The sequence below is a fragment of the Ciconia boyciana genome, chromosome 2 (assembly GCF_034638445.1).
Source record: "Ciconia boyciana chromosome 2, ASM3463844v1, whole genome shotgun sequence".
Lineage (NCBI taxonomy): Eukaryota > Metazoa > Chordata > Aves > Ciconiiformes > Ciconiidae > Ciconia > Ciconia boyciana.
Window position 1 is genome coordinate 47,209,191 of NC_132935.1, and position 23,982 is coordinate 47,233,172.

Genomic DNA, 23,982 nt, shown 5'->3' on the forward strand with positions numbered 1-23,982 from the left:
TGCATTAGGTATAAATAGGCAGATCTCTTTTGCAGCACAGAATGGAGCTGTAAAATCTCAGCCCACCTGCCCTCCCCAAGTCGTATGTCAAGATGTGACAGGCTTCGAGTTCTTTGGGTTTGACCTTCCCATCTAGAGAATATGGTAAATAATGACATAAAGCTAGATATTTATCAAATGCAGCAGTTTTAAAATGTGATCGCTTACCTTTTTATATTGCTTTTTATCTTGAACAGAACACATTTATATACTTAAAAGCATTTGCCTGAGGCAGCCTTAGTATTATTTATGGATATTTTATTGTGGCCACTACATTATTTCTCTTACTCTTAGCTCTGGAAGAAACTGTCCTATAGTAGCATAGGGGTTAGTGGTCCATATTTTTGCCTGTCTTGATTTTTTTCACAGCAGAAAGAAGGAAAATATATCTTGCCTGTTTCTTTTGCCACAGAAAATGAGATATCCAGCAACCTGTTATCGTGGGACTAGGAATTATGCCTATGTTCAATACATGAATTGACTGGCACTTTAGTAGAAAGTTCTTGATTGCATTATAGATTCAACCTTGTCTTAAGATACACACACAGACATAATTCCCATGAAAATCAAGGGGAAGGGTGCATGAGAGGGCTGAACTGGGCTCCTGGGAACAAACACGCTTCCACTGTAGCAGAGGAACTCCAGAGCTCCACTTACATTTGATTTGTACTAGGGAAACAGGGAAAAAAATTATTCAAACAGAAGAATTGCAGTGATGTAAATATTTTAGGAGAGAGCAGATTAGAAAAAGAAGGAATATTTCTTCATTTAGATCACATAGACTATGTACTTTCTTTAGTATTCAACATAATCGTTTAATCTGTGGCCTTAGAAATTCAAAACAGTTTAAAATTTATTGTTACTTGACAAAAGAGTGGAAAGAGGAGTGAGAAACATGGTGCAGCCTATGGCAGTTTTCTGGAAACACAAAGGAAGGGTTCACCTCGACTTCCAGACTTGATTCCTGTCTAGTCTAGCTGGACCCTTCTCAGAGTCCCAAAGCAAAAGGACAAGGGACAACAGTCACAAGTTGCATCAAGGGATGTTCCAATCAGATACAAGGACAAAAAATTTACACAGTAAGCATGGTCAAACACTGGAACCGAGACTGTGGAAAACGTGTACCAGCAGCCATCCAGAACTCAACTAGTTAAGGTCCTGAATGGTCTGACCTCACTTTGAAGCCCTCTTTTTTGGAGCAGGGGGACATGGTGACTTACAAGAGCCCTTTCCACCTGAACTAATTCTATGATTGTTATCATCTATTCCTAGCAAAGTCTTTATTTAAAACCAAACACACTGACAACACCTTACTGAGGTCAACAGCAATTCTTCTTCTGGTTAACAGAGCACTGATAACTGGTCTAACCATCTTACATCAAAATTCCCTCTTACCACAAAAACCACTGGCATCATCGTCTAGTTTCTTCTTACCTGTTTGCTTTGACAGCAAAGTCTCGTGGCTGACAAAGTTGATTTTCAATGGCAAAACACAGTTGTTGCAGATTTTTCTTTTTGTTTTGTTTCATTGCATGCAACTCAGAAGCTCAAGTTCATTTAGTCATTAACCACAAGAAACAACAATTCTTCAAATAGTCTCCGAGTACCTCAGACAAGCTAGTAATAAGACTTACTTTGTGCGAAGGCTTCCTGCACATCTCCTCCCACCCCAGTCAGAGAGTCCTGAGGTGCGTGGGTTGGGGTGGAGCAGGCAGAGGCAGACCTGATGGGCATTGGAATCGGTCGACTGATAGTGTGGCTGGGTGAGGAACGCGGGGAGCCTGCCCCTTGGGTCTGCAAAACAGTCACAAGGGGTTAAACAGGTCTTTGCAAGAGCCCTCGCCTGCTGTCCTTGTCACCCGTCCCTCAGCTTAAAGGCATCATGCTATTTGTAGATCAGTTGGGTAATGTTAATTTTGCTAAAAAAGCCAAACAAACAAACAAAAAAACCCCTGAAGTCAGTTGTTAGCGGACAGCAAGGCTTCCGTGTAGAAAAATATTAAGTAGGAAAATATGAGTCAAGATCTGACTTCCTTTAAGCATGGGAAAATGTCAGGCAGCTAAACTAAACAAAATCCAAGTGAATAAGCACCAAAGTATAGACCTTCTCTCTGCCCTGTTCCCTCTCTCGCCCCCCCAGTTTGCATGCATGTTTCACAAAACGTAACCCATTCAGGCTGTGAGAAGGGGAAAGATGCTGGCATCAACGTGGCTTTCAGCCTGGGCAAGGGACTGAAGCGGCCCCTTTCATCAGAGCGCTGCCGTGAGAGCTGATCACAGCCCTGCCCTCCGCCTCCCTGCAGGAGAAGTTCATGGTACATGCAACCTCTCAGTCACATAAAGTCTGACACTTGCAATAAATAATATGCTTTTTATTCGGAGCTAGAGAACCATTTTAAGCCACTATTAAATCATACACTATTAAATTGTTCGCTCTACAGGACATAGGCGCTCCCAAAACACTGTGGGGATAGGGCAATATAAATTCCTGCTATGGGTTCAGCTGCTGGAAGTGAAAATGTTTTAACACCAGTCATATAAAATGCCATGCTGTTAGCACCTCACAGTTAGTATCACTTAGCTGAAATTCAAGCAGACTTTACAAAATAGTCATTTTTACAAACGCAGCTGGGTGAGTGATAAAAGAGACACAGTGCCCTTTTCATCCACTGTTTCAAAACCTCTGGGAACATGTATCTGTGTAAGCAAAAATAAATGCTGGAGCCCACACCAAACTGCACATGGCTTTTGACTGAAAACCTGTGTTTGGTAGAAGCCAAGGATGGAGGTGGCTTGAGTGCTGTTAAAGGGGAACTACAACACATGCACCTGGTCGTTTACAGTGAAAAGTAATCTGAAGGCTGGTGTTTCCCTCACCCTGGGTTTATTTTGAGAATCCAGAAGGATTTCTTAACTCCTCCCATGCCATTTCTTTTGACTTCTGTAGTGGCTGCCATTGCAGCCCTGATACGGTTTGGCAAATATATTCAAAAAAAGACAATAGCAGCCCATTGCAGGAGGAGTGCAGCATTGCCCTTGAGATTTTTATAAATTCCTGCCTTGGACCATAAATAATGTATCAAGATACTAAGCTATTCGTTCTTTTCTCCTATCACCCCGTTCTAAGAGACATTATCACCAGAGAGACATCAAGGGCAAATTAGGTTTATGAGGAATAAGCACATTACTGATGGGAGAATGGAGGATTTAATACTTATAATTTCTTTAATGATCGGTTTTAGAACATTTAAATGATGGATGAAAGGGAAGTCGAATATATAAAGGCCAGATGCTCTCCTGTTTCTGGAATTGTCTGTACCCACTCCAGCAGAAATGCAGATCTCTAGTCCTCCAGAGGCAGGGCACAGAGCAACCTGGAGATGCTCCAAGGTCCTTGGAGGTCGCACCCCCTGCACATCAGGCAGGGAATCTGGGAGCTATAGCTATCTCCTTTCATGCCCTGATGGGGGATGTTTCATCCTCTATGAAACAAATTTGCAAAATAATTTCTGCTTCCAAGCTCCCTCTTTCGCTTGCCCTTTTTCTTCAGGTCCCCTTTGCCTTTGATTTTGGTTCTGGTGTTCAGAGGAACACCAACAACAGTGGGAACTTTCAGAGAAGATGAGAAAAAAACCGGACAAAATTTGTTTCCTATAGTCAAGTCACATTCAAGGAATGAACTTCAGAATAGGCATTTTATTTACTAAAAATAACAGATGCCTGCCAGTACTTCTTCGCTGGAATTTTCCCACAAGAGAAATGTAAAAGCTGCTGCACATCAGTGCTTACCCTTGTGTCTGCTTTGCAGCTATGACTGAGATCTTGTGTTTATGATAAACAGTGCTCTCTTATCTGTAGCTTTCAGTGTTGGAACAAACTGTTTAGGAGGCACAGGGAGATGAAGCATTTGGAGTCCCCTGTCCAGTAAAAAACTCCTCTCTTTTTATACTATTTGGGCAGTATCAGACAGAACTGATGAATAGCAAGTTGAAATAGGAGGATATTAGGGAATGCCTGATTTCAGAGAGGTGAACACTTTAGTTATATTTTACTCACCTAGATCCACCTCAGCCCAGGTTTGTGGGAATGGAGTGCTATTAGGATTGGATTCCTGCTTAAGTGGTTATCAGGAGAAACGTGGTTTTCACAGGCTAGAGCTAACGGCCTGAAGCCTGCTATGATAAGCAGTAGTGACTGCTTGGTAGTCTCAGCAGAGAAATCGAGCACTGAATTGCTCCCAGACCTCGGCAGCCCCACCAGCTGAGGACAAAGGCATGCTGAAAGGGGAGCTACCGCAGCCACCATGGATATGAGAATGGCTTCAGCTTTTATGTTGCACTTGGTTGCAGCTATCAATGTTCTTGTGCCTTTTAGGAAAACTTCCATGTATCATATTTAATTCACCATCCCTAGTCAACCTGCTATGGATTTTAAGTTAACCCTTGCTAGACAGGAAAAGATTTCCCACTATCAAGTGTCATGCATGCTTAGGAGAAAAGCTTGAAATGAGAATTGGCTTTACAGGAGCTTTAGCCCATTGCTCCCTCTGCTGGAACTGAGCTGGGATGACATATGGGGAAAGCCTGTCTCGCAGCCTGATCAAACGACACGGATGTGAAGAACTCATTATCCTTTCTCAAGGAAGGGGAGGAGAGAAATAGAAAGTTCATAAGCATTAGATGAATTGCCAGGCTGCTCATTCCAATTGAATTCCTCCAGAAATTAATTTAATCCTGTTTCTCTCAACAGATCATGAAATGGCATAGTGTAATGGGGATCATTTCATGGAAATTGTGAGAGTAATTCCTTAGCGTTACCACCTGGTATTCAGCGAGGCTATTACTCTCGGAAGAAAAAAATCATATCTCATAATAGCCTGAAAATGTGCTTTCACTTACACTGTCCAGTGAACATTTTATATGATAGGAAAACTCTCTTCACGTTGGAAACTTCTCTTTTGTTAATGGAAGATCTTTTAATACTGTTACGCAGAATCAAAAAGACAGCCCTTATAAGGAGGCGATGTTTGGTAAGATATTTTTTTTGGTGCAACGGGTTGACGCTCTACAAAAATTAGCCAAAACATTAGTTTTATGAAGGTGAGCATTACCTACAAACTCTGCATGCTCTATCATAGACAACACATCAGACTTGTGACTGTACTTCTGCTGATGAAAGCAAGAGGAAGGGTACTTTGTTAAAATGAAACATTTTTATTGGACTCATAAATCAGACTGCTGTCTGAAAAGTGCATTTTTTAGCCTAATATCTTTCCAAGATCCATTTCAATACTAGAAAGCTCCAAAACAATTAAATCTTCTAAAATTTACCATTAGTAATATAAATACTTGCCCTTGTTCATCTAGGTTGCAGAAGCCATTTAGAAACTACATTATTTTCCTGAAGACTCATGGGACTGTTAGTATCAGTGCCGACTTTAAAAGATGTGCACACAATGCCCTGACTTTTTCTGGATAAAGTGGGATTTCAAACTCATTGTCCTGGTCTAATTTAAGCGCAGTTATATTTTGCTTAAAGTTCCAAAATTCTCATTACATTTCCAAATGTTATCTATGGTAGAAGTGTTCTTTAATTCATATTCTAGGTTTGTTTCACTACATTTGGGTGGTAGTTTCCATATCTTATGTGTTCTTATTTAGAAGAGTGAGAAAAAGATCAAGACTCCTTGTAGTCATGACTCACTTTCTAGAGGGCTAAGATGTTTAATTGTGAAAATTGCACCAAGATACTTGAAAATAATGTGTGAAAGAATTGCAAAATATTAATTTTGGTCAAAAGAACACGCACACGTTTCAAGCAAAGGAAGTAAAATAAATCACAGGAACATGGTTTAGAAGTTAGTGAGGCCTCCAATAAGGAGGTAACTTACTACCTGCTTCAATTCTTCTTCCTAAAGAAAAAGAGGATCAGCACATGAGATTAGCCAGGATGTAAGTGAAGAACAGAAAACAAAGCCAAATTTGGAGTACAGGGTTAAAGGTACAGTTGAGATAGCTGAAGGTATGTGACCAAGTTATGGTCCCACCTCTGCACACTTTGAAACACCAGAACAGCGCGAAGTGTGCAGAAAGCTACTATCATTTCCTACCCCAAATTCTCTTTATCCAGGCAGTGCAACAACAGCAGGCAGCCCTGACTGCTAGTTGTAGCACTGCAGCATTTCACAGGTAGAGCGAAAAGTATCCTGTCTACTGCCAGCTCCCAAAAATCTGCTGGCGACTCGGTGGGCTCTGCTGCTCGGGTGCCACCAACTCCTGCACTGTGGCTGCAGAAGCCTGTGCCTGAGGAGATGCAAATGACATAAGGGGTCAAACTCATCCTTTGATGCAAATACATGTTGCTAAATGGATTTCAGTGAAATTCTTTCTGCTTTTATCAGAGCCATATTTGACCCAAGTTGCTCTGAATTTCCATGCACTCATTTTATCTAGCATGGCCAACAACAAAACAGACTCTTATGCTATTCAGAGCACTTTCTTCCGGTGTGAATTTGTGGCATCACCTGTCCTGAGGCACATCAGGTAAAATAGGGCTGGACTCTGCAAATAAAGACACATTTTCCATCTTACCCTAGTCTGTCTTAAAAATGCACATGCTTTTTGATATCTCCATTTTTAACTGAGATCCTTTGTTGAGGCATATTTCATCTGTTTAACAAGGGCTTGTTTCTGTATTTTTGAAAATGACCAAGTGTTATTGGGAAAGCATCTCTAAGATCAGAGTTAGATGTCGTTGTCAAACGGCACATATGACTGACCTAGCAACTGAACAGGCAAAGTTAAAGGAACTAGTAAAACCAATTCTGTATACTGTCAGCTGGAGTAGATAATAGTATACAGTGCTGAGTTGTTTTTCTCACAGTTATTAGTTATCTCGTTTTACATGTCGTTTTGTTTCTTTTCTCATTCTTTTGTTTTGTATTTGATGTCCTCAACAGAGAAAACTCTAAAAACAGCTGAAACTGGACCACAAAATATTTTGTGTTTGGACATTGTTGAATGGCCGATCCAGAGATTGCTAGCCTGAAATCCAGAGATGTGGCCAAATCCTTCTGCAGAAGAGCAAAACAGGACTCTATTGCATCATGCTGCAATATAACACAAAAGATTGTATTAATTCTTCAATAGTTAGAATCATAGAATAGTTTGGGTTGGAAGGGACCTTTAAAGGTCACCTAGTCCAACCCCCCCTGCAATGAGCAGGGACATCTTCAACTAGATCAGGTTGCTCAGAGCCCCATCCAACCTGACCTTGAATGTTTCCAGGGATGGGGCATCTACCACCTCTTTGGGCAACCTGTTCCAAACCCATCTCTAGTGTTCCATCCCCCTTAGCAGTAGGTGACAATGACGATGCAGTGTTACTGCAGGAACATCATCTCAGCATCACTTGAACCCCCTGAATTGAAAGACCAAGGCAAAAACTAGAAAGGGAAGGAAACAAACTCAAATTTTATGGGTGGCAACAGTCAGGTTCTGCAGAATTCTGTGGTCATATCTCCTCCTTCTCCTCTCTTGCTTCACTCTGCCTGTTGTCCTTGGGAGTATCAGGTGGAGCTCCTTACCTTCAGCAGTTTCATGAGGCCTTCTAACTGAACCATAAGCTCCCTCCGGCTTTCCTGGAGAGCAGACATCCTCTGTTCCAGCTCATCCTTCCTCTGTCTGAGAAACAAGCAGATCTGATCAGGGCTTACCCCTCACAGCATCAGCAGCTTTTAACTGCATCGTTCCCCCAGCCTGACTATGAGGTGTATGCCTATAGACCACAGGAAAGCAAACACACTGTATGAATTCAGCATAGTGCTTAGAAATGGGGCTACATGAAAGCTAGGGAGTTCCCTCATACTGAGAATATTCATGGGACTGAATATAGTGATTAGCAAAAAGACAGACACTGACACAGACCCTTCTCCAAAGAACAAATGAAGTTCAAACAAATTTGTGTTATATTCCCTTGTGGGAATGCCTGGCAGTTTTTGTCTTTGCATCTCTCTAGTCAATAACCTCACTAGCTGTCAGGAGAAATTAAAGCCATGCCCTGAAGGACAGGAAATTACAGCAGGGGCACTGAACAGAGCGAGATATGAGAGAAGCTAAGAGAGTTCAGAAACTCAGCCAGAAAATCACAGCGATGTGCTTTTGTTTCTGTTTTTTTCTGAAAGCAAGACTAAGACTATCACATAGTGGAGATATAACTGCTTGAAAATAGCTCTTTGGACTTGGAGTCCAGTGCTGGTTCTGTGACAGTGTGAATATTGAGCCACTCCAAGTGTGACAGCCAGTTTGTGCACACATAAATGGGAACAGCTTTGATTCTGCACAGCTCCACTGCACAGGACAGGGGTTCAGCACTTGCACATGTTCAGTCACTAAATTGTGTGAGAGGTCCCCACACAAATACAAAATAAAATTGTTGCCTCCTGGAAACTATGATGTAATTAAGAACATTACTGTTGAAAAATATACATATCAGGTACATTTTACACACTACTGTGTTGCAAATAAAATGAAAACACTATGTTGTTAGTCTTGTATTACCTACAAAATATGACAATTTAATCCTAAATGGAAAAGCACCAGAGCCAACAAGACTCAGTACATTTCCTATATTTAGGGAAATATGAAACCCTGATTTTGAGCCTTCTCTGTAAGTGAGCAGTTACTGATATAAACAACACTGATTTCTACAGGATTGCTCATGTGTACTATCTCTCACCTGTATAAGAGGTAGTAACACTGCCAGGTTGTATTTACTCTTCTGGAGGATAAATCTATTTTCTGCTACAAATTGCCTGTGCTGGCTTTTCTTTTCCAGGCATGTAATGGTTGGAAATGCTATGAACTGTACAAAGGCAACTGGGTTCAAGAAACTGCTAATAAAAATAAGATACCCTATCCATGTAATTCAAAGTGGCAGGTCCTAGCACAGACCTCTGCTGCGTTTTAGATCCCTTCTATGGGGAGAGGGGATCTAAACAGCGTGCAATGTACAGACCGCTCCTCTGACTATTTTCTCCTTCTGTACTCCAGAGCAAGTTCTTGGAAGTAATGGGCTTTCCAACCTGCCTCCAAGACAGCACTGGTAATGTGAAGGAATGCTGTGTTCAGAACCTCATTTCAGCGAGTCTGCAACACTACAGCAGCCAGTGAAAGATGCCAGGACAGGTACCCACAACATAATTTACAGATTCCAGCATTTCTTAATATTATACGAACTAAATCGCCCTACTGCCCTAATCGCTTCAAGCCCCAAAAATCTGTGGGGTAACAGACGTAAATCGGTGCTGCTGTTCTGAGTCCTGCTGTTTTACACATGATAAGAACAGCCTCGTGACATCTTAAGTGTCTAGGAATTTGAGGTGGTGTCGAAATTCCACAGTAAATCAAAAGCCTTTCAAATGGTGAACATTTTAGAAGGTATGAAAAGCAGTACAGACCCACAGATTAGAAGTTATTTGCTGACTCTGACACTGCATATTAAATCAGAAAAGATATAATAATTGAGGAACTCAGCATCACTGCCCTAGGGATATCCCGTGTCAGGAAATTCAAATAAGGTTATTATGCTTTTAATATGTGTAGCAAAACTGAAAAGAGGAAAAAATTAAGTAGTCAGTCCACTAACACTGCACAATCATTTGAGTTTTTTTTAAGGATAATGAATTTTATTTGTCAACTACATAGAAAACTAATCTCCTAAACCTGCTTAAAACAGACTTTAAGCTTGATGCACAGGAGCTACGTTATTGGTATATTTTATGCAGTGTACGCATTTTCATCACAATCAGTTTTATATGTCTCACAGAATGTCACTTGTCTGTAGATATCTAGAAGTAATTACATACTAAAATAGAAATTAATACTCATAGAAATGAAGAAACTACTTTGTCTTCAGATTGGAAAGCAAATGTAATTATTTGTGAAAGAGAAAAATATTTTAGTGTGGAAAACTCAATAATAAAACTATGCAGTATTTGTAAAGAAAAAATTTAGCACAATTTCTTATAGTAATTTCCTTTGGTTATGAATCAGACCACCAAAATATTCCTTGTGTGAGGAGCGGCTAAGTGGCCAAAAATGTTCTGTAGTCTTCTCATGAGAGAACTGCTCTGTGGGGGGGGGAATAAAATTTAATCCATCATTGTTTCACTAGAAAGAAAATGTTTACACTCTATTCTCTATTCACATTAAGTGTTTTGAATAGTTCTTATTGGATTCTGTGTCTGGCTCTCACAACATGAACCTCAGGACTTGCAGGGAGCCTACGGATCTGGGCCAATGACAATTGTTCTTCTTCAATGCGATATACATGGCAATTAGTAAATCCATCTAGAGTATCCTAATTAACACGCAGACACATCCATATCAATGTTTTTAGCTTGGTGGGATAATTGGAGAAATGATCCCCTCAGTCTTCAGCTGCTGCAGATGACATTACTCCTCACTTCCCATGTGACAAGGAGGATCATCCTGCAGCCTGGTTTTGCACCATGAAGAGAACTGACCTCTCCTTAGAGTTCAATACATGGGGGAAATTTCAAAAAATTAACGTCTAATTCTGGCTGTATTTTCATGTAGCTCTGTATTTACTTTAGCATAAACGAGAAGTCTTTGTAGAAGCATTTGTTCTGACAGAACGACATTTTTCCCCATATAATTAATGGCATTTGGACACGGCTCTGGGGACCTATTCCAAATGACCTAGGGGCCTAACTCTGCAAACACTAATGCACATGCTTAATTTTATGTAGATGAGTAATATGTGAGATTCTTCATGCATGCTGTTGAAAGCATAAGCTTAATTACTTCTAGGACTACAGCCTGCACCAAAAATGGAGAAAAACATACACGTTGTGTTATTTACTTAAAAAAAATCCCCAAAACTGTAAGCCAGGCTTATCTCTTATTTCTTCTCTTACTGAGAATGACTGGCTGGCCCCAGTCATGGCCAGAGGTTTTACCACTGTGGACTTACCTCAGGAGCCGGAGCTCTGCAAGGAGAGTGGGATTTTGTTGTGCCTTCTCTGGTGTGGGCTGAGATGCTTGCTCATGTTCAAGTCGCAGCCTCTGGATCTCCTGTAGGATTTCTCTTGGGGAGGAGAATAAGCAGAAGACTACAAGTCAGTAATTTTCCACAAAACCAGCTCACTGGACATTGCAAAAGGAGAAAAAGTATGATTGTATGTAGCTCTTCATCAATGTAGATATAATGACTGGGCTCCAACCAACAAAAGAAGCCCTCAGCAATGGGAGAGGGCTCTGGATATTTTTAAAATAAACTTTTAGGATTTCATCATAAAGGGAAATATTTCTTCAAGAGCCCCAAAAATCAGAGGTAGACATGAAATAGCTCTACGCTTAATTGAATTGCTCCCTTCTAATTCTTTCCCATGAACATTTCAAGCACCACATGAACTTAACAAAAATTAAAATAACCTATCTGGCCCTTCTGGAGTATCAGAGAAAATATTTAGCACTTAAAAAACCCCAAAATTTAGTGTAAGTAGAGATGTGAGAGCGGTCAACAATTCATGGAGAAGCACTTTAATAGGACTTGTTATGATTGGCTTGCCAGCCCTGGAGTGCTGTCAAAAGGCTAACACAAAGCTTCGCAGCAGAAGGTTGAAACCTTTGTGAATTTTGTCTCTTCTTCACAACGTGCTGGATAGCAGACGGTCAGGAGGCAGCCTCAAACTATGAAAGACAAATCGAGACTGGAGCTGGTGGCTCATTACATGGTGACAGAAGGCAGTGCAGAGTTTGGAATAGGAAACCATCTGGTCTGGGCTGGCCTCTATTTTACAGTCCAGGAGTAAAAGCAGAGCTCTGCTGCCATACATTTCATGGCATCAGGCAGTCTGATACCCAGGGCCAGACCCTCTGCTGCTAACAAATGGGCATCACTCCTTTTCAGGGCCGGCTGGCCTATTTCTCCTGGACCCTCTCTCTCAGTCTTGGTCACATCCATACCTAGTGTGTCATTTGATCAGCAGCCTAACTTGCTGCTAACCTTTCTGCAAATCTTTCCCAGGCAGACTGTGTTCTGGAGAGCTTTAATCATCTTTTTCACAAATAAAAGCAGGGGAGCATAACATTACCAGTGTGACTCACTCTTTTATCATTTCATGTTATAGTGCTACAGAGGATCCAACTCAAAGTTAATCTGGTTTTGAAACAGGACAGGCTTTTTTTTTTCAAATTCTTAACAAACAGCAGCTGCAAACAGTAAAGTATCAATGATTATATCACGTCATTGAACAGTACACTCATTAAAACACAGGGTGGCTATGGATTTCAGAGCCTTTGTCATATTCTGGGGGCCTTTTTGTGCCCTGTGCTTTTTGTAGGGGGAGGTGTATGTGCATGCATAAGCATGTTGCACAGAACTAGGTGGTAAAAACGTTAAGAAACAAAAAACCATACACAATATATGGGACTGAACAAAACCAGGTACTTTGTGGATGCTTACCGGTTTTTATTTTCAAGCTCTGCAATCAGCTGCCTTTGTTGCTTGTTTGCATCAATGGTGAAGGAGATATCTGATGCCCCTCTCTGCTGACCCTGCTGCTGTTGTAAAAAAGAGAAGGCTTCTTTGAAGGAGGAATAGCCAGCATGCAACCCATGAGTTCAACACAGATCTGTTCTGTGAAATCTGCTTACAGAAAATGCAGCACCAGGCTTGCCTACACTAAAAAAAGAGCATCCATGTTGTGCTCATACCAGTATGGCTCCATTGCTAGTAAAAGCAGGGTAAGTGCTAGAGTAAATAAGACTCAGTGTTTACCATCCTGTCATTCATTGCTTCTTCAAGGAGCTTCCTCTGAACCAAACATAAAAGGCAACGGCACTGCCGCAGGCAGTTGCTGTAATATGGCTCTTAATTTTGATACTACAGACAAGAGGAATACACTGAAGCAAAACCCAGTGTCTCTATCCAAAAAGAAGGGGATGTGTTTCCAGTGCAGTGATGCTTTGTTCTCTTAAAAGTACGGTTTTACTTTCAGTTTGAAAGCTGTAGTCAGTTTTCAGTCTGGCTGTGTGTCCCATTTGGCCAAGTTTTCCTATACACTCTGATGATACTTCAGAAAACCTCTTTCTCCAGTCCTTCAGGTACAGCAGAACCTTTTTTCCCAATAAAATGAAGGGGGAATTAAACTATTTCTTATCAAACTAGGCAGCGCTCACTACAGCTTCATTGGACTATGCTCTTTTTTCATGTTCATCAGCAATAACCAAATATTGTTTTCCTTGTTCACTCTCCTGTATTTCAGTATTGTATCAATGAGAATGCAGAACAAGACATTTACAGTTTCACAGCTATCAAAGAGATCCATTTATTTCTAACTCCAACCTGAAAGAATCAGACATTAAAAAGTAGTCTCCTGGGTTACTGCTGTGATCTGACTGTTTCTCAGATTTAGGCTGGGCTGGCAGAGCAGGAGCACCCCTCTCTTCCCCTGCAGCTGCAGGTAGTGTGAAATCTTCCAAGACAGAGGGCTGCACAGGGTGGCAGATTCATCTTCACTGCCTTCACTTGAGATGAACGTGACTCAATGTTTTTACATGAAGAGCGGTGCCTGATTTCGCCCTTTCAGTTGACCCCGCAGTGTAAAAGCCCTGTGAAGTGTAACTCTGGAGCCCAATTTTATGCGATGCCAGGCACCTCCTCCTCCAGGAGGTGGACCCTCAAAAAGAATGAAGATGCATCTCAGTGCTAACCTTTGTTAGCACTGTCTGTGGGGAAAGGACAGCACGTTACACCTGTAACTATTTTTTCTGCTACGGGTACATTTCCCATTAACACTCCAACCACAGTGAAGCAGAGCAGTGCATAAAGAAGAACTGATACACACTGGTGGATGTCATGACTGATACAAGGGGAACCAGGATCTTTATGCTGAATGCCCAGTGTTACTAATACATTTTGTTCCTTAAAAAACAGAATGACCATCAGCAAAGCTTTAAAAATTTCCACTGTGCTCCTAATGTGGTGCCACTCTTGTGGTCAGAAAGATTTCTGTGTACAGAAACCTTCTCTTTTCCTTCTGTCTCTTTTGTTCGAAGAGCACAGATGGATGGCAATGAGAAATTCAGTATTTTCCTTCAAACCAGCTCTATTTAAAAGCTACTTAAATATTGCTTCCCAAGTTTTCCCCCATATCATGTACATGTTATATACAACTGATTTCTACCAGTTTCTACCCAGAGACATTATTAATGGGAAATCTTGTTCCCATAAAGAATTACTGCCCTTCAGAAACAGGACCATCACCTACAGGTTGCCTTAGATTTGAAACACTGCATCACACCTCTGGAAGGCACTGATTTAGGCTGGGCTGGCAGAGCAGGAGCACCCCTCTCTTCCCCTGCAGCTGCAGGTAGTGTGAAATCTTCCATGACAGAGGGCTGCACAGGGTGGCAGATTCATCTTCACTGCCTTCACTTGAGATGAACGTGACTCAATGTTTTTACATGAAGAGCGGTGCCTGATTTCGCCCTTTCAATTGACCCCGCAGTGTAAATTTCAGTGTGAAAATATGCTTCCTGGCACTCCAGACCGGCTGCTTTTCACTTAACCATCATTTATGGTCCCTTCTTCTATCAAATGTGCTGAGATGGAAAAAAAGTAACTAGGCTGACCTTATTTGTGCCATGTAAGATTTTATATACTTCGATTAGGTTCCTGCTTCATTCTCTCTTATTCCTGAATATAGTTAGTGAGGTTTTAGCCTGTCATCACCTTCTATCTTGGGATACGTAGAGCAGAATAATCATTGCTCTGAAATGAAAATGGGAGCCAGGGCTAATGCAGGGGGTCATTACAGTCATCCTGCTGAAGATCGTTCTTTAAAATCCTCAGCACTTAGGGCCCTAGTGGCCGTGATATTTGAACTAAAGAGTGAAACGGATTCACCACCCCATTTTTCCACTGCAGTAAATCATTAACCTTTAACCAAAGCTAGTCCAGACAATATTTTCTAGTCTTTCCTGGGTTCAAAAAGTCAGATTCCCTTTGCTGTAATTGTTTAAATGTCATTGCATTAGTATATAGATTATATGCATTAGCATATGGATTCTTCGGTTTAAATGCACTGCATAAAAGTGTTATTACTAAAGCATAACAGCATCTGATGAAAAGGATAGGGAAAAATAATCCATTCATCATTAAGACTGTCATATGTAATTTCCCTGATCTTGCCAAGCCCCTGGAACATGACAGAAGGAAAGTACCTTCCTTTAATTAAAACACTTACTGATGAAGAAGTTTCTGCTGCCAGCCTTGCTGCATACCTGGCGATCAGCTTATGCTCTTCATCCAGGCGACTTGCGCTGTCGAGCACGCTGCTCAGGGTTGGAGGGGAAGGAGGGAAGGCACGTTAATATACAGTAAAAAAGACCATTGCTCTGTCACACTGTCCACTCACACACCTTCATTACAGAATTTAGAAGCAAAATGTCGCCAAATTAACAACGGTAGATGTTAACTGAGCAAAGGGGAGAACTGGGAGGGTTATTCCCCTAGAAGGATCAGCTCTAGGGGCCAGGCAGCACCTTCCCTTAGGGGGAAACAGCAGCGGTCTGCAACCCCTGGCCAAGGCCGTGCAAGATGCAACTCGCAGACTACTCTGTCCAAAGAGGGGTGGGGGGTGGTTAGGGCCACCAGCCAGCATTTGGTTTTACCTCTCAGCTCTGTCATATCACCTAGAAGAGTGATTACTTTTTGGACAGTGGATTAGCGGGAACCTCAGTGTTTGTTGAGAAAAACTTTAGAAGCTTTGTCAGATTTGCAACAGAAAACAGTATTTAGGACAGTTTTGCAGGGCACTTACCAAGGCCTCGTGGACCACAGTCTGGAACCACTGATCTAGGAATTTATAATCAGACTTTCTCTTTTATTCTTGGTATTTGGGAGTAAGATTTCAGAGAATCACATCATGGTGATCAGAAAGTGTAAGAACGAAACAGCGAATATGCTGAATTCCTTTAAAATATTTCAACTTATTACTTATATATCACCACTGATTCCAGACTTGGGCACACTTTAACTTGGAGACAACTCCTGCTGCCAGGTTGCAGGAGTCTACTAGCACCAACTACGAAGAGCTTTGGCCACATGCACAGAATCTCCACAAAAATTACTCAGAAAGTGTAAGAACTAAACAGCAAATATGCTGAATTCCTTTAAAATGTTGCATCATTTCCCCCCCCCCAAGAATATCAAAGGCAAGTATTTCTCTCAGGTTAACCCCTTGCCAGCTGTCCTTATTTTAAATGGAGGCTATTATTCAGTTAGATGAGCAGGAAAAAGTAATATATTGAGAACCTTTACTAGTTCTAAACGTTTAGAAGTTTGCAGAGAACCATCAAAAGTAATAAACTGTCAAAAAATGAAATCTGAAGAGGACTTAGTTGACCCTGGATAATCCTGGGATTTAGAACCCTATATTGCTTTACTTTTAGTATATACAAGAGAAAAAAAATGAGGCCCCTAAGAAGAGGTGAGAAGAACGCTTTGCCGTGTGGATAGCCTGCAGACTATCCCAGAGAGAGGTAAGTCTGACCTCTTTTCTTATCCCTTGGCAACTGCCTGATGTTTTGGCTGAAGGGAGACAGGCACACACCTCCCTGCCCACGGGCTCTTCAGGGCATGCAACTGGTTGCTGGCGAATGAGCTTCACATTGCAAAAAAGTGCGCAAAACAAGGGTTATTTTGGGCATGGGAATCTTATTCTGATTTTTGCCAGAAATCATATCTTGAACTTCAAAAGCCTTCCAGATGAAAATGGCACTTGTGCAAAAAGTTCTGCTTTTGAAGAATCGGCATCTTTAAAAGGAAAAGGAATTATATCTCCAAAATTTCTCAGTGAGTTTATATCCCCAGGTATCTCGGGGAACTACACTGTGCATCTTTTGGTTGGCTTGATTAAGTCCACTGGGATTTAGAAGTTATGTTTGAAACATGAGTAGTGGTTGATATTCATTGACAATTAAACTAAAGCTGGGAGTCATGTGGATTTGTTATGGCTTGCTGAGGTAAGGGAAAAGAGATAAACACCATTTTTCTCTCATTCTGACAATAACCTGTAAGCCCACAAACATGAAGTTTAGAAAAACAGTAAAGCTATGAAAAGTCAGACCCGGAGGAGTTCTGTGTAAGCTAAGCTTGTGTGGCAGACCACATACAAGACTTCTGGTGGTAGACGAACACTGACTTTTGGTTATGTGTAATTTATTTTGTTACACATACAGCTTAATTCTATGCTTACTCAGATTCTTGTGGGATAACTGATTCAGTTTCTGAAAAGACCCAAGCTAAAGGTATTTTTCTAAATTTTATACAGTTCTGCTTCTCACATACTCATGCTTACTGTCCTGATATGTCATCCAGAGAAAGAAAGGGGGAAGCAACTCCTACAGACACATAAAATTATGCAAACCAGGTAATAAGGGTTACTTTCATGACAGTGTAATTCATTTTTAATTTTTCCATAATGACTAAAACATCACATCCTAGCAGATGGCTATGAAAACAGCAAGCATTCAGCATCAATTCTCCTTTTTACAGCAATGTGCAACCATATTATCCATCCTGGAAAAATAATGGATTATGGTTCCACTTGTTGGCATAACACAATCTGCAACATAGTTCCAAGATGTGAGTTAACCCCTGAGACAACGACTTTACTGAATGAACCAAGCCACTGCAGCTTTTTGATTCTTACTTGCTATTTAATGTCTTTGATATATATTTATGTATAGGTGTATGTCATAAAATAGATGTAGCAGCATGTCAAATTTGGTCTATGAATGCCACAAATCACTGGCCCCAAAGCTTTGTAAATTAAATTTCACTGTCTGAGATAAATTTAATTCTGGAATGTACCTATTCTACATGATCATTAAGCACAGAGGTATGCACAGCAGCATTAGCCTCGATCGCCAAGACTTTTATGTCTCAAGAGTTCTGATTTGGCATAATTCACTTCTGTTTTACTTCAGTAACTTCATGGACAATGATGCAGTGAAATACACACAAGCCTTAAAATATTATGAATATGTGTGCAGAATTTGGGACCCTCAAGAGAATGATTCAGGCATCCTTTCGAAAGAAAATGAACATTTTGCATACAAATATCCTGCTGATGATCCTTCTTTTCTAAAAAAGTTAAACAATGGTTTTAATACTGCTTCTCCTTTAGTGACCCTTTCTTTAAAGACTTTATAATTATTAGCAATAATTGGTCTGGCAGATTTATTATCATTCAGATGTAGAGTGAATATCCAGTCTTACTGCCTGTAGAATAGGGCTTCTTTTTTAGGCTTTAGTTGATCTGTTTAATATTCCACAGTCTAAAGGAGATCCATAAAAATAAGGATCTCAAAACCCCAGGCAAAGGATGAAAAATATGATAGCCTGTGAACAGAAGAGTGACACCGGAGGATCTTTGCTATTTCTCAGGCTTTAGATGTGCCAAATCATCCTGTTCTGCAGTAGGCACCCTTCAATAGGTGATATGGATGTCCCCTGATGGTCTTAAAATTATGTCACCACTGGTTAGAAAAGTCTCAGAAATGCCAGTCTCTAGTGAAATTTTTGCAATAGAGGTCTTCATGACATGCCCTTATTCCACAAACCGTCACTTAATAAATAATTTACTATAGAAAATACTACCAAATTAAAGGGTACATTTCTAAGCCTCAGGGCTATAAGAACAATGTCCTAACAGCAACCCACAAAACCCACAATATTCTGAGGATTGTTTATCTGCGACACTTTCAAAATTGCCCTGGTTTTAAGGCACTTCAAACTGAGACACATCATCTGAGCCCTTTGCTATTGTTAATTTGCCATGTACTTTAGAATTACCAAGATTTACCATCAAAATGTTAATATCACTAAGGTATGTGAGTATAATTATAAAAACTAACTCTGTTCAAGGGAACCAAGTGTCTATACATTTCCTCTGTAATTAGTGGGTCTCTGAATGTTTTTCCTCTTTCTAGGGAAGATTTGACCAACCTTCCTAGCTACAGTTAGTTGTTGTGCACACCCCCTTAATAAACATTTTTAAAAATACCATAGAATAGCATGGCACTTTTATAGTACAGAAGTATGACTCACCACAGTACTACACAGTATAACATAAAAAAATTAGGAAGTAACTTTCTATAGAACAAAAATAACATTCTACTTATAATATATTTTATCTTATTTTCCACCTGAAAAGAAAGAGACTGAAATATGTGGAATTAATATTCAAAACCAGGTGATGTCTCCAACTTATATGATCGAAAAGGAAAACTATTTGCAGTTAAAAGTTCTTTTTAGAATCAGACACTAAAGATGAACTAAATTAAATATCAAGTATTGGTTTTACATGCTAAAACACACTTTATGATTAAACTAACCAAAATACCTGGCTAAGGGATACTTTTTCTACCCATACAGTTACTATAAATAACAAATTTATATATCTATATCTATTTATATATATATCTTTCTCTTGTTTCTTAATTTGCCCTGGAGTACCGGAGTCTAAAAAACCCTCAAGTAGCTTACTAGCCTGTGAGGGATGGAAAGGAAAACTTGTACTTCTAGTTGCGGTATCAAATAACTGCAGATGAAAAATAAAGATAAGCAGTGAAAACTAATTAAATTAACTAAAAAAACCCCAAATACAAATACTAACTGCACTTAAAACAGAAAAAAAGGTATACTGGGCTATTTTGGGCTGATCATTAGCTACTATAAATTAGCCTGACTCAGAATCTAAAAAGACCCCCTCGTTTTGTTTTGAAATGCTACTATATAGCTCTCAAGATAATGTTATGTATCATGCTCAAAAAGTATTTCTGTAGGTTTTTCTTTCAGATGAATGTCCAGCTACAACCATTTCTCTTTTCATCTTTGGCTGCCTGTAGCACTTGAAAATATGTGATGGCACGTATGGGTATGTACATGCGGTATTTTGCAAGCAGATACAATAGCTGAGCTGGCTAGCTGCAGCCTCCCCTAAATCAGAAGCTACCTGATTATGGTTAACTACATGCTTTACTCAAGTTATCAAATCTTGTTGAGCCGCAGGGTGAAATAACTTGAACTCAGCACCATCCTAACACAGCTGTGTGGGTTTTGAGCAAACTGCATCCAGCCACTTTGGGGCATGCGCAGAAGGGGTTCACCTTTGCCTGAAGATGCCTCTCCAGGCTATACGAGATGCAGCAGCTGAGCCTCCTACAGAGGCCTCACCTACCTCTCCTAGAAGCTGGCTTCACACAGGACCTTCAGGATGGCAACACTTTGTTCTTCTTGTCTTTACCAAAATATAACCATTCACTTTCTCTACTACCAGTCTCATTGCAGCAAAGCAGAAAATGGCAATGCAGCAGGGTTTGATGCATGACTAAGACTGCTGTCCCTCTCGGTTACATCTGTCAAAATCCAATCTAATAAATAACTGAGATGATTGTTTCTTGTTGAGGATGCTGCGATGGCATTGATTTAATGTCAGTAATCAGGTGTTATGTAATATACTTTGCATCGGTTATTTAAACAGTTAAGGCCATTATAAGTCACTCTCCATTCATCCCTCAAAAACATTCGATTTGAAGGATGTTATGGCACATAATTTGCATGTGGGTATTTGGATAGAAGTGTACTATGACTTAGTGAGGTTGGCTCAAAAGCTTGAAGGAACAGTTTGGAATATACTGGATAAAATTTAGAGGATGAATATGGTAAAGATGAGGCTAAGCACTCACAAGGGGATCTAACTGGTGGTCCTCACTGAAGCTAAATGAATTACAGACATAGCATCAGTAGCCTAGCACCAAAAATGACTCTAAACCAGGTCCAGTCTTTGCTGGCCTCTTGAACAACTGTATCAAGTAAGTCACTCGTGCTAGGCAAGGCCACATTTCCTTCTCCCTGTCAAACTAGACCGAGTGGTAGTGTACTCCGGTCCTCTTCAATTATGGGTGGGCAATGACTGGTGTAAACACATGCCCCCAACAGCTTGTTTTCACAGCCACGGTGTAAATATTACTCAATAAGCTGCTTTCTGGAAGTGCTGCTCCAGGAATGAAATTCCCCTTCAAAATGTTTTCATTTTCCTCACTAAAAACCAGTTTGCCTTTTTTTTCCCCACTGGCACATTCCAGTGGGATGCAGAGCAGATCCAGACCAATGGAGGCAGACTCTTTCCTTCACTGGGCACCGCTCCATGGCAAATTACCCCCATTTTCAACTGGCGCTACACACAGAAGTGAATTTTCTAAGACTGCAGAGAACCATTGCATTCACCCTCCCAAAAGAAGTTGCTTGTTGCCTTATCTACACATAAGAGTCAATGGAGAGTTTCTCCTAACCTGGGAAATATTCTGCAATAGCAGTACGGGAAACCAAAGAGTTTGTTATGAGCAAAAGAAATCTCATAACCATAGTTTTGTTAGAAACACGGTACAGTTTTCTGTTCAGTACCACATTTTCTAGGGCCATATACTACACCGCTCACCACCTTGCTGGTGCAGGGCTGCAAAGTCTAGAGTTTTGTTGCACTTGGAGAGGCAAGCCAGTGTTTCCCCTCCCCGGGGTGGCCTGCTGCGATGCCACCATCCGCAATGCTGGGACAGCAGGTGGATTTAGCAGACAAATCTCTGTATTCACTCCAGCAGAAATAATGAACTGTGTTCAAGACACGCATTTAAAAACCTGTCATACTTGAGTCTGAATGACAGATAGGGGCAAATTTATATACAAGATTCAAACAATGCAGAAATCAGGCAGATTTTAAAACAATGCCTGATGTACATAAAAGTTGAAATGAACTCCTTCCTTCACGAGGCTAATAAGCAAATTCCTATTATTATTATTATTATCATTGTTTACACACTATTACCACTTCTTACTTTCGAGGTAAGGTGAAGCTACACATTATATATCACCTCAAAAATTATTACTTTGAAAACACGGACTTGTTAGTCATCGTTGTATGAAGATTTCTGTACCATCGCCAAGTCCTGCACTGACTAGAGCATGGTATCCCAAATCAATTTGTATAGCCATTCTTAACTACGCAATTATTTGCAATACCTTGCTACCTAACATCGCTAGAGAGAATAACAGCAATTGCCACAATCCACCAACTTTGGGAGACATACCCCGTATTCATACGCATTCCCTTTAGGTTAGTGCTCATAAAGAGCTGCTTCAGCTTGTAGCCAGGAGGAAACAGTGAGAGCATTTGGCCGACCAACGTCCCTTTCCTGGGGTCCCCAAAGGTGCCAAACCTGCACTAACCGTGCGGGGTTGCTCTGCAGCATGTTGACATACAACCCGATGAGTACATGTTCATCGGCCAGCCTGTCTGCAACATCGAGGCTGTACTGTAACCTGAAACAGGGTTGGGGGGAGAGAGGGTGCGGTCCGGACAGACAGAGGGAAATAAACAGAGAAAGCAGGAGCAAGTAAGATTGTGAAATGGGAATTTAGGAACGAATTCTTAAGTGTTCTTATTAAAAAAAAAAACCCAACAAGTGCAGAAATTATTTTGTTATTATTGTAATTTATATGTTAAGTATTTAATGGCTTAGGATGGTAGAATCCCACTCGATTACAGAGCCAGCCTCAGAAATCAGTGAGATGCCAGATCAGGCCAGGGACTGGAGCTGTACAGTATCATTTATTTCAAAATACAGCAGATTGTGAGGTTGGCACTATTTGCTTTAATATACTATGTATTGCATATACTCATTAAATATACATATGTTACACACATGATTAACATACTGAAATCACAAGTTGGATTTGCTTGGAAGTGTCTGATCAAGACCTCACGCATCCAGGTGTACATAAATATATTTAAACGTGCCCTACTTAGCTCACTGGGTTAATTGGTTATCACAATTTTCTCAGGAAAGACGTTTATAGAATACATTAAAAGCAGGACGAATAGAGGAAAAGGTTTTGGTTTAGCTGTGTTAGTGCAAGCTATGAACATATTCTCTCTTTAACTTACCCTTTGCCTTTCAAGAAAGCTGGAGCAGCCCTAGCCAGCAGTTTGCTCTGCTCTACTTCAGTATTCTTGGAAGGAGAGCTAGTTAATAACACAGGAAAACTAAGAAGAGGGTAAACAGTGATGTCTGAAATGCATTACAGAACAGAGTTTGGAGAAACTCATTCAAGTGCCCTGGACTGAATAAAAATAACAACAGAAGCTTTAAAGAAGTTTTAGAAAAATTCAGGAAATGCAAAATCAGGAATTAGTTTTCCCTCCTGTTCTCCAAAAGCAAACTATAAAGCCTTCACTACAGAAAAGACAAACAAAATGTGCTTCTCTCACAAATGGAGAGCTGAAGGCTTGTGTAGTTTCCAGGTGGAGTCTGAGATAAACACCATCTTAAATGCAGCTTTCAACCTGGGAAAGCTTCACCATAACAGTTAAATTGCTTTTCTCCACATTTGCCATAACATAGTTTCAATAATCTACAGAAATGTGCTTGCTTAGATCCAGTGATGGGATACACCAGTTTAATTTTCAGAAGTATTGTTCTTCTGTTGTTTTAAAAAAATATATAGTTCACCAAACCCACTTTTTTCCCTAATGACAGTATTTAATGGATTGCAGTAACTGCATCTTTCCCAATGCTAAAATATCCACGTTAATAAGATAACACTGGCTAAAAATGGAGAGATTTAAATGTTAGTTTTTCTTTCATGCTGCCGCATTTTTGGTGTAAAAAACAACAAAGCAAAACAAAAAGACATTTTACTTGCTTCTTTTTAAAAATTATTCACCTTTATTTTTTGGTTTGGCTACTGATACTGTAAATGTCTTTGATCAAAAGATGGGTGCATGAACACGCATGCACCGATGCATCCAGGGCAGGGGGTGTGTGTGCGTAGAGGCAGATGATGTTGCAC

General features: G+C 40.4%; 1 protein-coding gene across 16 annotated transcripts in view; it reads right to left on the minus strand.

The window, feature by feature from the left end:
• Positions 1-23,982, minus strand: part of DTNA (dystrobrevin alpha) — a 230,448-nt gene that overhangs the window by 13,479 nt on the left and 192,987 nt on the right. For 11 of the 16 annotated variants that reach the window (XM_072852538.1, XM_072852536.1, XM_072852534.1 and 8 more), the window contains 6 exons: positions 22,360-22,452; positions 15,314-15,401; positions 12,529-12,626; positions 11,035-11,148; positions 7,625-7,721; positions 1,674-1,833 (listed from right to left, as the gene is read on the minus strand). In XM_072852538.1, coding sequence (XP_072708639.1) covers positions 1,674-1,833; positions 7,625-7,721; positions 11,035-11,148; positions 12,529-12,626; positions 15,314-15,401; positions 22,360-22,452 — 650 coding nt within the window. Of the gene's footprint in view, positions 1-1,673; positions 1,834-7,624; positions 7,722-11,034; positions 11,149-12,528; positions 12,627-15,313; positions 15,402-22,359; positions 22,453-23,077; positions 23,156-23,982 lie in introns of all 16 variants that reach the window. The other 5 variants (XM_072852545.1, XM_072852547.1, XM_072852544.1 and 2 more) reach the window with 2 other exon arrangements.